Source organism: Danio rerio, chromosome 13 (assembly GCF_049306965.1).
Source record: "Danio rerio strain Tuebingen ecotype United States chromosome 13, GRCz12tu, whole genome shotgun sequence".
Lineage (NCBI taxonomy): Eukaryota > Metazoa > Chordata > Actinopteri > Cypriniformes > Danionidae > Danio > Danio rerio.
Window position 1 is genome coordinate 3,693,541 of NC_133188.1, and position 15,363 is coordinate 3,708,903.

General features: G+C 37.2%; 1 protein-coding gene across 10 annotated transcripts in view; it reads left to right on the forward strand.

The window, feature by feature from the left end:
- qkib (QKI, KH domain containing, RNA binding b) overlaps positions 1–15,363 on the forward strand; it is a 179,827-nt gene that overhangs the window by 82,613 nt on the left and 81,851 nt on the right. For all 10 annotated transcript variants that reach the window (XM_073920532.1, XM_073920533.1, XM_073920536.1 and 7 more), the window contains exon 3: positions 6,684–6,800. In XM_073920532.1, coding sequence (XP_073776633.1) covers positions 6,684–6,800 — 117 coding nt within the window. The remainder of the gene's footprint in view (positions 1–6,683; positions 6,801–15,363) is intronic.

Here is a 15,363-nt window from a genome sequence, read left to right on the forward strand (position 1 = left end):
CCCTCTTGTGGATTTGTGAAAACAAAAACTACAAGCAAACATAAACCCCGGTAAATATTCTGCAGCTCCTGAAAATGTAGCCCTATGCACCTACTTTCAATGATTCTGGGGTGACTTTTTCTGGTCTTGAAGGGACTTTCTTATGGGAAATAAAAAGAATGTGCACCCTCTTTTGAGAAAACCAGCAGATCGGTGAATTCCGTTTTAGTCTTCCTTTTTTTGCTCATTTATTATTGAGTGCAAAAGTACTCAAGTCATAATATCATTCAGCATCTCAAATTTGCAACACGTGTAAACTTTTCTAGATACACCTCCAATGAGCCAGAATATGTTTAGTTGATCTTTTAATATTGGGTTTTAAAAAAATGGTAATTACAAATTCCAAGTCGTGCAGCTTTTTTCTCTCAAGAGAAATTCACCAATCAAAAACTGTTATTACTATGTAAATGAGAGTCGAGCCGAAAGAGCTCAGAAGTGACCGTTCGCTTCTATGAAGCATTCTGAAAACAAGTTTATTCAACACTCAGAAAATATGCAGTTATTTTAAAACTGATGAATATTTTGCTGATTATTCAAGTATGTGGGTCAAAGATGAGAACACTTTTTCGTGCACCCAATTATATTCACACAAACAAATTTATATGCAAATAAATCATAATTTAAGTGCAGTTTCTATTGTTCGGAGGAATATCTTTTTAAAATTAAAATGTCCAAATATTGGTTATATATATATATATATATATATATATATATATATATATATATATATATATATATATATATATATATATATATATATATATATATATATTTATATATGTATATATATATATATATATATATATATATATATATAATTTTTTTTATCCTCATTCAGTTAAACTGATTATGAATTTATGAAGCGATAATTGAACTATTAATATATTTTTAATTTTTTAAAGGATACATGTTTGAAGATTACTGAATTTTTTCAATAAAGTACGCATTTTCAGAAATATTTATTCAAAAGGTATTTTATTTATTTATTTATTAAAACCATGTAAAAGACTTTACAGACACTTTTGATTATTGCATTCTTGCTGACTAAAAGTGTGACATTTTTATTCAGTTTCATCATTTGCGGTGCCTCAATGGATGAATAGCTCAATTCATAAAATCTATCGAATATTCCTGAAATTACGGCTGCTTTGAAAGTCAGTGGCTGTTCTTTAAGTGTTTAACTTATGTCAGCATTTAAAGGTTTTTTTTGCCATTTAATGTCACCTTTAGAAATAACTTCAAGCTCAGATCACATATTAGTTATTATTATTTATTTATTTATTTGTTTGTTTATTTATTTATTTATTTATTTATTTATTTATTTATTTATTTACTTATTTATTTATTTATTTAGGTATTTATTTATTTATTCATTCATTCATTCATTCTTTTTTTTTCAAATATTTCCTAAAGATGTTTAACAGAGCAAAGGATTTTTTTCACAGTATTTCACAGTATACATTACATTATTTTTTTATTAAAAGAGTCTTATTAGTTTTATTGTGGCTAGAATAAAAGCAGTATTTATTTTTAAAAAATAGATTAAAAATAAATAAAGCTAAAAAAAAACATTTTTATATTATTTGCCCCCTTAAACTATATTTTACTTTTACAGGAAAATGAAAACAGGACAGTAATGAAAATTGAGGGTGATAAAAAGTAGTAATTAAAGTAGTAAGTAAATAGATAACTAGATAAATACAAAAATAGATATCTAGATAAACAAATAAATAGATAGATAGATAGATAGATAGATAGATAGATAGATAGATAGATAGATAGATAGATAGATAGATAGATAGATAGATAGATAGATAGATAGATAGATAGATAGATAGATAGATAGATAGATAGATAGATAGATAGATAGATAGATAGATAGATTAATAAATAATAGCTGGATAGCTAGATAAATAAATAAATCTTGATAGCCAGATAAATAAATAAATTGATAGATAGCTAAATAAATAAATAAATAAATAAATAAATAAATATATAGCCAGATAAATAGTTACATAATAACAGATTAATAAATAAATAAAAGTTAAAGTAACGAAAAATTTATGACAAGTTCTTCAAAGCAAACACTAGTGCTCATCTGGAAGATGCAGACTAATAGTGGAAAATGTGAAGATGAGCAACCCTTCAGTTTACAGAAGCTGCTTCCAGCCTCAGACATTTAACGTGCTTTACGTTGGATAAGTTTTGTACTCTAAAATTTAGTCCAAGCTGAAATGTGAAAGTGAAGGACACTGCAACAGGTTTGTCCCATCAGGGGAACTCGCCAACAGCTGAATGACTGCGATTTTTTTATTTTTATTTTTTCAGTTCAGTGCGTATGTGTCTGTGTTGAAGTGCTCTCTCTCCAGGCCCGAGTGGCACATAATCCAGCCGGAGAGCGCAGGTCATGCGGCCGTCTGCGATGCGCTGTGTGTTTAATCCCGGCAGATGTGTGAATACAGCAGGGATACGGCGACGGATAATTTGCGCCTGCTGCTTTCGGAGAGAAGCCTTTCCTTCTGGAGTCTCTTACACTGATTACTCCGTCTCCAAGGGCACCTTGTAAACTCGCCTGCGCAGGCCTGAGGAAATGACTTTGATTTGATATAGTGAGCAGTTTCCATCTCGACTCTGAACATACGTGACCTTTAGAGTCTTGGCTGCTCAAAGAACTTGTTATTTGCAGTGACGGCCCATGAGGGTATTTCCGGATATGTGGATACTGTATGTAAAGTTGAAGTCAAAATGATTCACCCTCCTGATAGTTTTCTTTTTCAAATATTTCCCAAATGATCTTTTACAGAGTGAGGAATTTTTTACAGTATGTCCTATTTTTTTTTTTCTCGAGTTTTATTTTAGGCTGGAATAAAAGCATTGAGAAGGCCACCATTTTGATATTCTACATAAACTTCTTCTTCTGTCTTCTGAGACTATTTTTAAAGTGTATCTCTTCCTAAGCCTTTTAAGCTACATCCTTCAAACTTTCGTCAAACCTTCGAAATGGTCTGACTTGGGTTGCTATGTCTTTTCTAACTGATCCGACATTTGGTTTTCCGAAAAACGACCCAGAAAATTCCCTGAAATCCCATTGACTTAACATTGGGTCAAAATTTGTGAGCTCATTACTCTGGATCAGACTATCCTCCAGACTTCTAGCTGGGCTCATTCAACTCAGTCTAGCCAGCAGCCAACCACTGATAACCTTAAACTTACTGGCCACTCCCTAGCAACCAATTTCAGCACCTTAGCAACTATCCCATAGACTGTGACTAGCTATTCTAACACATGCTAATATTTTTAACATCCTACTGACATGCTAATCTTGCTAGAAACATGCTAGCATACAAGCTAGTGCTATGCTAGTCATGCTAGCACATGCTGACTCATTCATTCTTATTCATGCTAGAAGCAAGCGAATTCATGCTAGAATAATGCTAGTAACACACTAGAATCATGCTAGTAACATGCAAAATTATGCTAGAATCATGCTAGCAACATGCTAATTCCTGTTAGAAACACATTAGTAACATACTAATTCGTGCTAGAATCATGCTATTAACATGCTAATTCATACTAACAGCATGCTAATTCATGTTAGAGTCATGCTAACAACATACTAATTTGTGCTAGTCATGCTAGTAACATGCTAATTCATGCTAGAATTATGCTAATAACATGTTAATTGATGCTAGCATCATACTAGTAACATGCTAATTCATGCTAGAAACATGCAAAGTTATGCTAACAAGATGCTAATTTATACTGGAAACATGCTAGTAACATGCTAATTCATGCTTGAATCATGTTAATTTCTGCTATAATTATGTCAGTAACATGCTAATTCATGGTAACAATGTCCTGTTTTATACTAGAAACATGCTAATTCATGCTAGAAACATGCTAACAACATGCTAATTCGTGCTAGAATCAAGCTAACAGTGTGTTAATTCATAATAGAATCGTGTTTACAACATGCTAATTTGTGTTAAAGAATCATCTTGATTCTTTTTCAATCTAAATAAACTACTTCCAACAGGCTTTTATACCGCTTTTATTGTAGCTGAAATAAAACAGATGGGACTTTCACCAGAAGAAAATTTATTGTAGGAAATACTGTGAAAAATTCCTTGCTTTGTTACGCATCATTCGGGAAATATTTGATATGTAGTACGTCATACAGTTATTTAGAACTAAAGTTGGCATGACGTTGATTTATTTAGCACACGTGCAAAAATAAACACACACACACACAACTTTAATAGGAAGGTTGAGTGCACATGCATACAAATGTACCCAACACCCTGGTGTTTTGTGCCTCAGAGTAAAATTTAATTGCTTCTTTTCTTTCATATCTGTAAGGCACTTGGACGGGGATGAAGGGTGCCAAAAAAAAAACTGTGCAAGCACATACTCAGTGACTCTGTTTTACCAGTAGTCGATTATGCATGGAGTCAGTCATGTGAAAAGAGCGTAGCGTCAGAATCCCAAGCACATTGATAAAACAAACCCCGAAGGCTTATTGATTAGTGCAGGAGGCCTGGAGTGTAAAATGGGATTTCGACAGAACGTAAGGCTGCATGAGTCCAGTTATGCTTCAAAACAAACCACACGTCACATTGACTGGATTAGAATGAAGTTCCCTAAAGGAAGAAGAACATGCAAACTTACTAAACCATAAGCTCAATTTCTGTTACAAATATATACAATACTGTGCAAAAGTTTAAGGCCAACACTAAATCTATTGTTTTGCTGATAGGATAATGGATATATGTGACCCTTTATCACATAAGTGTCGATTTATTTGTCTTTTTTAACAACTGATGGAGTATACACTAACCTGCACATTATTCAGACACAAGATGGCGCCAAACAGTCGAAAACGCAAAGCTGATAGAAACAAAAACAGCTAATGGAGTATACAATAACCTGCACATTATTCAGACACAAGATGGCACCAAACAGTCAAAAACGCAAAGCTGATGGACACAAAAACAGCTGTCGGAAAATACACTAACCTGCACATTATTTAGACACAATATGTCGTCAAACAGTCGAAAACGTAAAGCTATTGGAAACGAAAACAGCTGATGGAGTATACACTAACCTGCGCATTATTCAGACACTAGATGGTGCACAAAAACACAAAGCTGACAGAAACTAAAACAGCTGATGGAGTATACACTAACCTGCACATTATTCAGACACAAGATGGCGCCAAACAGTCGAAAACGCAAAGCTGACTGAAAAAACAAAAACAGCTGATGGAGTATACACTAACCTGCACATAATTCAGCCACAAGATGGCGCCAAACAGTCAAAAAATGCAAAGCTAACAGAAATAAAAACAGCTGATGGAGTATACACTAACCTGCACATTATTCAGACACAAGATGGCGCCAAACAGTCGAAAACCCAAAGCTGACAGAAAGAAAAACAGCTGATGGAGTATACACTAATCTGTACATTATTCAATCACAAGACGGTGCCAAACAGTCAAGTGCTGACAGAAACGAAACTGGCTAAATAAAGCATACTTACCTACGCATTCATTCAAGGTGATTCAAAGTTCTCAGATAAGCTTGTGTTATTTAGAGGTTGTTAACTGAGAATAACATACCTTGGAATGTCACGATTGACCAATCAGGAGCAAGTGTTCCAGACAGCTATTTTTATTATTCATTCATTCATGTTCTTTTTGGCTTAGTCCCTTAATAATCTGGGGTCGCCACAGCCGAATGAACCGCCAACTTATCAAGCATATGTTTCAAGGAGCGGATGCCCTTCCAGCTGTAACCCATCTCTGGCAAACATCCATACACACTCATTCACACTCATAAACTCTGGACAATTTAGCCTGTATCCAATTCACCTGTACCGCATGTCTTTGGACAGTGGGGTGAAACTGGAGCACCCGGAGGAAACCCACGCATACGCAGGGAGAACATGCAAACTCCACGCAGAAACGCCAACTGAGCCGAGGCTCAAACCAGCGACCTTCTTGCTGTGCGGAGACAGCACTACCATATTCGCCACTGCGTCGCCTGTTATTTTCATTATATACTGTACAAACATCTTCGTCATGTTAACAATCAAGTCTTATTGCACTATACTCTTCAATTGTTTGCATTCAACCTGCTTTAATGTGCCCTATGTATATATGGTATATCATATTATATATATTATTTGTATAATTTTACTCAAATTATTTGCATTTATGTTATTATTTACTAATAACACAAAATAGTATTAAATTATTTATAATGAAGATGACAAAAAAGCTGACTTTGAGTTTGATATTAAATAAATGCCTGTAATATTTCTTCGAAGATACTTTTTTTGAAAGAGTTTTTTAAGTTATCCGTTGTCTGCTTCAAGTCATTTGTTCATTCTAACGTAGCATTTGATGGATGAACAGTGAGGATGACATCTATAGTGCCAATTTTTTTTTAAAGCACTGATTGTTTACAGTTCAATGCAAGTTACTCCCATGACTCGTGCAAAGATGAACAATTGAAATTGGATTTAAAAAGGTTTTGTCGTATTGTTGATGCATGCAGTCGCTGTCAGATCTCAGTGTTCATGTTTAACGGCTCGATGGGGACGCAGATGCTATAAGTGACTGTGTGTTTGTGTGTGTGTTGCAGTTTAATTTCGTGGGCCGGATCCTGGGACCCCGGGGACTCACAGCCAAACAGCTGGAGGCAGAGACTGGATGCAAGATCATGGTGAGAGGGAAAGGCTCCATGAGGGACAAGAAGAAGGTAAGATCTACAAACACACATGCACGTGCACTCACACACACAGAGTCTTGTTCCTATATCCCTGTGGGGACTCCTATAGACAGAATGATGGTTCTATTATGCAAACCTTATATGCTATATGCTATTGTCGATATCGATAACCATACTTAATTATTTTATAGTGATTTTAAAATGATTTTTAAATCACTTTCAGTATTATTATTAATAAATAAACTACAATAGACATAATGGGATATATTTTAACGATCTAGGCGCAAAGTCTAAAGCAAATGGCGCATTAAGTGCGTGTCCAAATCCACTTTTGCTATTTTTAGGATGGAAATATACGCTCTGCACTACAGCCAATGGTCTAATAGGGTTGTGCTTACTCTCCTAATGAGTGATGGTGTGTTTTGAGAATAACATGCATTAAACCAATCAGAGTCTCATCTCTCATTCCCTTTAAAAGCCATTGTGCATTTGCTATTCACATGGCGGACTTTGTAAATGGAAAAAAACTGAACGCTTTACTTGTAAGATAACAGTTAACAAGAGCATCTGCAGCGCGAGGATAAAGAACAAGCCTCCTAAAATCCGTCTCTTTACTTTCTCTTTATTTTATTTTTACTCTTTACTCCTTTAATTTTGTGGGTAATGAAACGGTACTCACTCCACTGAAGACATCCATTAGCCTACATATTTAATTTAGTTTAAGCACAAAGATTGGTTTCAAAACTATTTCTAAATTCAGTTCTAATTTCCAGCAAATGAAAAAATGAGCAATAATAATGAAGTGTGGTCAAAAAATCCAAACACACGTCCTGTTCTTATGCCCCATATGGTGATGCAGACGTCTCCAAAACCCGACAGGTGGACAAATCTAAACTTGTTTTTATTTAAACAAATATAAATATGCAGATAAATAATAATAATAATAACATTATGCTAATGCAGATGGTCATGAATAAACCAAAAAAAAAGTAATATATACTGTAATACAATATATATACTGTATATATATTGTAATATATACATCAGTGTAAAACCTATGAATGGTGGAAAAACATATTTTTGTAATTGTGTATCTGAGTCTCTACTTTTGCCATGGCCACTTATGGCTTTAACAAACTTAACCTTTAGGTTTTTCCAAACTTTTTAACATAAACTTTCCTCCTTTCCAACGGCTGTTGGAATTTCTAGCCAAGAATTATTGATCATCAGGTTATCTCTATGATCCTGGATCATAAAGATGCCTGTACAGGTGTATCTGTTTCAGACAAAATCCCTTCAAAGTGTTTCATATTCAACTCAAATCAAACGGGACGCCCATGCACTGTTTGCTTGAGTCTCAAAAAAAAAAAACATGCGCTCTGCTGACCGAAATCATGTTGTGTGCACCCAAAGCGAATCTCAGCAAACTCCACGATGACATCCCAATTGCAGCGCGCACTCAAGCGAACTAGCAGACGCGTTGAGTATAAACCAGACCTTAGTGTGCGTTCAGGTTTAAGCCCCAACCAGGATATGAAAATAAGGACACACAGACGTATACATGCACTAGCCAGCCTGATCTCACGAGAAAACGTAAGTATTTTACGTTTTTCCAATTTAGTGGCTAATTCGTACGAATTCGTACAAGTTCATTCGTACAAAATTGTACGATTTTAAAAGGTAGCGTGACACCTAACCCCACCCCTAAACCCAACCGTCATTGGGGGATGAGCAAGTCATACTAAATTGTACGAATTAGATCGTACGAATTCATACAAATTAGCCACTAAATCAAAAAGTTACAAATTGCTGTGAGATTGTTTTGCACTAACACGTGTTATTAATTGTTATATCCCAATGTATCGCTGCAGTATCTCTTATATCTTTAAAATGTATCTCTAATACATTTTTGGCTAAAGTTCTGGTCAATAATTCTACCATCAGGCTCTTATCATGAACGTTTTGTAATATATTTTCCGCATGCTAATCATGATAATGTGTGTTAGTAGGTTGTTTGAATTTCTATCAAAAGCCGACTCTTACCCAGCAATGGTCAGACTATCGTTCCTATAACATTGTAACATTTCTCTTCCTAAAAGTCACGCCAATAGACGAATGTTAATGTTGAACCCTGCAGACAAACATAAACGATTCATGAACAACCACGCCAGATGGAGGAATCTGATTGGCTTATTTTGTGCAGGATATTCGCACATCCATATGTGTAAACATATTGCTCATGTTTTAATACGCACTCAGGATTCACCCATTCAGCAACTGCGTCTCGAAAGCTGTCGGCAGACAATATGTGGAGTTTACATGCGTGCACTTCATTCGAGAGTAAACTAGCGCGCTCCGGTCCGCTTCGTCCAGCTGAGAGAGGCTTTGCAGGGGGATATCAGGCCCTCCTGTCGCTCCTGACAGGTGTTCAAACATTGTGCTTGGCCTCAGATGAGCACAAGGGCTCTTCTCCCAGTCAATGTACGCCACGCTGTGCCAGCGACGCCGGGACGGTGGGGGTCACGGGACGGTCTGGAAACACGGGGTCACATTCACTGTCCATCAGCAACACTTGAGCAAACACACATGTTCACTCGAACGCAAACAGCCAGTTTATTATCCTTGGGATTATTGGCATTTTTGGGAACAAAACACAGTACGCCTACACTCCTAGGGGTGGAAAGAGTAAAGAATAAAAGTACAGATACTGAGTATTGTGTAACAGATACTGAAAATTGTTATGAATCTATAACAAATGTCTTATAAATGAAAATACAAATGGTCACACTTTACAATAAGGTTCATTAGTTAATGTTAATTAATGCATTTACTAACATGAACAAACAATACATTTACTACTGTATTTGGTCATGCTAGTTAACATTAGTTAATGAAAATACACTTGTTCATTGTTAGTTCATGTTAACTCATGGTGCATTAACTTATGTTAACAAGCATGGACTTAAATGTTAATAATGCATTAGTAAATGTTCAATTATGATTAATAAATGCTGTACATGTGTTGTTCATGATTAGTTCATGTTAGTAAATGCATTAACTAATGAATCTTATTGTAAAGTGTTACCATAAAAATGTACCATTATTTTTATAATTTAATATATGCTTATTTCTATAGTGCTTTTACAGTGTAGATTGTGTCAAAGCAGCTTCACATAGAAGATTATAGTAAATGTAAACTGTGCCAGTCCAGTTTTCAGAGTTCAATACTCTCATACAATAAGGACAATAAGGACAACTTAGCCTACCCAATTCACCTGTACCACATGTCTTTGGACTGTGGGGGAAACCCGAGCACCTGGAGGAAACCCACGCGAACGCAGGGAGAACATGCAAACTCCACACAGAAACGCCAACTGAGCCGAGGCTCGAACCAGCGACAACACAGCAAGAAGGTCACTGGGTCGCTGGTTCAAGCATCGGCTCAGTTGGTGTTTCTGTGTGGAGTTTGCATGTTCTCCCTCGTTCGCGTGGGTTTCCTCGGGGTGCTCCGGGTTCCCCCACAGTCCAAACACATGCGGTACAGGTGAATTGGGTAGGCTAAGTTGTCCATAATGTATGAGTGTGTGGATTTTCCCAGAGATGGTTTGCGGCTGGAGGGGCATTTGCTGCGTAAAAACTTGCTGGATAAGTTGGCGTTTCATTCCGCTGTGGCGACCCCGGATTAATAAAGGGACTAAGCCTACAAGAAAATTAATGAATGAATCTTAATTGCAGTAACACTCTTTTTATGAGCTGCAATTTTAGTTTCATCTCAGTGAATGCATGCTGTTTAGCGATGGTGGTCGCACGATTGACAGCATCGTGACGCTTAAATGAAGGATTAAATAACATTAGAACATCTCGTGCTTAATCTGTAGATTCAGCGGCAAACAGTGTTATCTGAAAACTCCGTCTGTATTAGTCATAGCGGACTTTGACCACTGGAAGTCTTTTATCGACTCTTTGAAAAGTGTAAATGCTGGATTGATATTCATTACATGATCACTGATCAGATGTGACATTATTTGTAACTTTAGGTAGTTTCTAAAGCTAAATCTGCCAGTGTTATTAATATTCTCTCATATCCAGACCTTTACATTTTCGCGGCTGTAGCTCCCTGTCATCGGAACTGAGTGATTGACAGCTGATATTAACCAATCCATTCGTGTTCTGTTCTAGCGCAGTGGGCCAATAAGAAGAGCTTGAAGGCGGGGCAAGCATTGCGGGCTTTGTTTACTGCAGCAAGTTGACATGTCAATTGTTTTAAACCATTCCTGAGCGCTGCGTTTGATGTTTTTAGGTGCAAAGATGCTTAATGCGTGAATGACTCCTAAATCCGCATGTGGTGAACACTTTGCTGTGAAAACAATATCAATTTTATGCACTTGCACAACTGCTTCCAAATATATTTTGAGGTCACATAGATAAAATTTCAGGCACATATGCGACCAAAACGGTCGAAATTTCGAGCCCTGTCCACACAGAAATGCTAAACAACCCAGCCGAGGCTCAAACCAGCAACCACTGAGCCACCTAAATATAAATAAAACAATTAAAAAGTCCTCTATTATTTGGAAATGCACTGAAGTAAAAGTACATGTAGTCAGTTTGAATTGCAATTGAGTAAACTACTAATCCCCAAATGATTTTACACCCCTGTGCGCTTCCAGACACAGATGTGGACGATCACACACACATGTCCATCTCACATATGTATCTGATCTGGAAGAGCATTTGTGTTTCCATTAGCGGGGCAGGACCCATATTTGGACAAGTGCTGGAAGCGGATAGTGATCCGAGCCCATCCCGTGTGAGGATCCAGAGGAAAAATAAAACAAGTGCTCTGTTGTCATGTTGGAGGCTTCGTGCACATCTGGATCGGCTCTGCGTCCTGTCAGAGCGCAGCTGGTCATCCGCGTATCGGATTCTCAGCTGCATCCGTGTGTTCGTGCATCGGACGGGACGAGAAGAGCCGCTGGACGCTCACAGGGTCAATCCAAGCTCTTGTGCAAACATTCACATGTGTGTTTAAAAGGTTCTGCTTCGAGTCTCAAGCTGCTTTTGATAGATAGCGGAAAATCTCGTTTCTCCTCGTGATCTCTTTACCTCCTGCCTCGCATCTGTCACTCACACGCATTTAATTTACTAAATCTAAACAGGGACGTGTCAGACATCCTCTGTGGTAAAATCATTTAATGCAACAACTAACAGGAAATTATTAATCAACAATATTTTAACGAGATACACTGGTTTTGACACAAATTTGACTGGTTCTCTGCATTTTTAAGGTTAGTTCTAATGCGGAGATTCATTAATTCTCCTTTGGCTTATTCTCTGATTTGTCAGAGCTTTTTTACAAGCTTCTTTCATTTGTTACACAAAAAAGAAGATACTTTGAAAAATGTTGGAAACCTATGACCATTGCCTTTCATAGCATTTGTTTTTCCTACTGTAGGAGTCAATGAGGATTTTCAGCATTCTTTAAAATCTCTTTTTTGTGTGTGCGCGTTTAACATTCATTCATTCATTCATTCATTCTCCGTTAGCTTAGTTCCTTTTTCCTTTAGCTTGGTTGCTCATTTATCAGGGGTTGCCACAGCGGAATGAACCGCCAACTAGGGTTGGGCTGGTAGACGATGCTATTGTCCATCGCCGATGGCCAATAGACAACACAATTCTAAGCCGGCATCGGCGATCCTTCGCCCCGCCCCCGTCACAAACCAGCTCGCGAAAAATACACGTTCAGGCCCCATTTACACTAATAAGTCTTAGTGTTAAAATGGCATTTTAGAGCGAAAATGATCCACATCCACACTGTGTTTTACCAAACATTTCTGAACAGCCCTCCCTGTGCTGAAAATGCACATCACAAGACCAAACACACACACAGACAGACACAGCCACACACACACACAGACAGACACAGCCACAAGCTGTCATGCGCTCCTCTGAGCTCCAGAGAGCAGTGCACGTCAGACAGTTTATCAAGGATGTAGCGCTGGATCGCGTCTCACTATAGTTGTTAAACGTGATATTCAGACATCCCAAGTCTCCCGGACTTTCCGGGAGTCTCTATGCATTTGCGGGACTCAAAATGCCCGCAAGCGAGTGATAATCTCCCGGAAATAGATGACGTCAAGCATTGCCGAACTGTGGATCCGACTGCACCTCTTTAGTGGCGTTGCTCACTGCCGAAGTTAGGATTTGCTCAACTTTTCAAGTGCTGACGGAAGCGTCAGCCAATCAGATCGCTGTATGCAAATACACCAGTAGCCGAATGCTGACTTATATCATTAATTTATCTAAATCACTAACTTTTCATTCCCAACTTCAGACACACCCTTTGTCAAACGTTGGCGCTGAAGCCTCATGTGAATGAAAGAATGAATGAATGAATGAATGAATGAATGAATGAATGAATGAATGAATGAATGTTAAACGCGCACACACAAAAAAGAAATTTTAAAGAAAGCTGAAAATTCTCACAGTAGGAAAAACAAATACTATGAAAGGCAATGGCCATAGGTTTCCAACATTTTTCAAAATATCTTCTTTTTTGTGTAACAAATGAAAGAAGATTTAAAATAAGCAAAGGGTGAGTAAAAGATGACAGAACTGCCATTTTCAGGAAAACTATCCCATTAAGATGTATATCATAATAGTGAGGGGTTCAAGAGGGTGTAAAATCTTCCTGAAAAATGTCAGATATGAAGATAAACACTTTCCTAAAGTTATAAGCAGACTGCACTATAACATGAGCTACACTGTAAAAAAATATATCTGTTAATTTCTGTATTGTGTGATTTATAAGTGTTTTCCATTTATTTATGGCTGTGAATTGCATTAAAGGACCTTGATCTCTGCCTGTCGACTTGAAAATGTTGAAAATGTAACTGTACACTTTAACAAAGTGACTTCATTAACATTTTGGTAGAAATAATATAATGTATAAGAAATAAAATAGAGAGGAATAATAACAGAAAATGTTCTGGCAGCTTATTACAAGGTTTTTTAGCGTAATAAACAACACCAACCCAGACAATATAGCACTTTAACCTATTAGAAGTGTTACTTTTTTGAGCTTTTCGGGGTTAAAAGTTGTTGGACGAAAGATCCAGGTCTTATAATGCAATTCAAAAGCATAAATAAATGGAGAAAAATAAAAAACATGAATCACAAAATACGAAAAACTGTTCATTTACATATTTTTAAGAGTGTATTTAATCTCCATATCTCTCAGCACAGGTGTCAGAAAGGTCAGAATCATTCATGAAGAGGACACATGAGAGAACTGATGAACTGGGAGATTACAGAGACTCGACTTGATCATTTAACACCATTTCTATGACTCTTTAAATTATCAGTGCAACACTTTTATGAGGAAATGTCGAACCTGAACATCACTGACACTCTGCTAATGTTCCTGAGAGCTTTCTGGTTCTCTAATCTTACTTTTTTTTATAAGGGCTTGATTATCTTTATATGGCATTTTATAAAATGTCATTGGATTAGATTATTAAATATAATGTTCACTTTTTTGTAAATGGTGTCATGGGGGGTCAGTGGTTAGCACTGTCACCTCACAGCAAGAAGGTCTCTGGTTCGAGTCCCGGTTGGGTCAGTTAGCATTTCAGTGTGGAGTTTTCATGTCCTCCTCATGTTGGTGTGGGTTTCCTCTGGGTGCTCTGGTTTCCCCCACAGTCCAAACACATGAGCTGTAGGTGAATTGGATAAACTTAATTGTCCGTAGTGTATGAGTGTGTGTGAATGTATGGTGAGAATGGTAAAGGGGTTTCCCAATTCTGGGTTGTGGCTGGATGGGCATCCACTGTGTAAAACATATGCTGGAGTATTTTATATAATGGCGAAGCTGTGGCGCAGTAGGTTGTTTTGTCGCCTCACAGCAAGAAGGTCGCTGGTTCGAGCTTTGCCTCAGTTGGCGTTTCTGTGTGGAGTTTGCATGTTCTCCCTGCGTTTGCATGGGTTTCCTCTGGGTGCTCCAGTTTCCCCTAAAGTCCAAACACATGCAGTGAATTGTGTAGGCTAAATTGTCCGTAGTGTATGAGTGTGTGTGTGTGTGTGTGTGTGAATGTGTGTGTGGATGTTTCCCAGGTGTGGGTTGCGGCTGGTAGGGCATCCGCTGCGTAAAAACTTGCTGGATAAGTTGGCGGTTCATTCCACTGTGGTGACCCCGGATTAATAAAGGGACTAAGCCGACAAGAAAATGAATGAATTTTATATAATGTTTATATAATACTTATTAGCGGTTCATTCCACTGTGGCGACCCCTGTTAAATAAGTTACTAAGCTGAAGGAAAACGAATGAATGAATGTAAATCCACAATGATTACAATCCTGCAACAATCTGTAAATAATCAAATAGAATCAACCCTAAATACTAATGAACATGGGGGAGTTTATTTCTTTAATGATGCAACAACAAGTGAAATAAAAGGTGATCGCCCTCTTTAAGTTAGACATCAACCCACTGGTAATTAAAAAAGCTGAATAAAACAGTGATATTTACATATAGCGGTAATGTGTTTAAGCTACTGTGCACTTTAATATAATAAAGCGCGAAAAGAGAGCGATG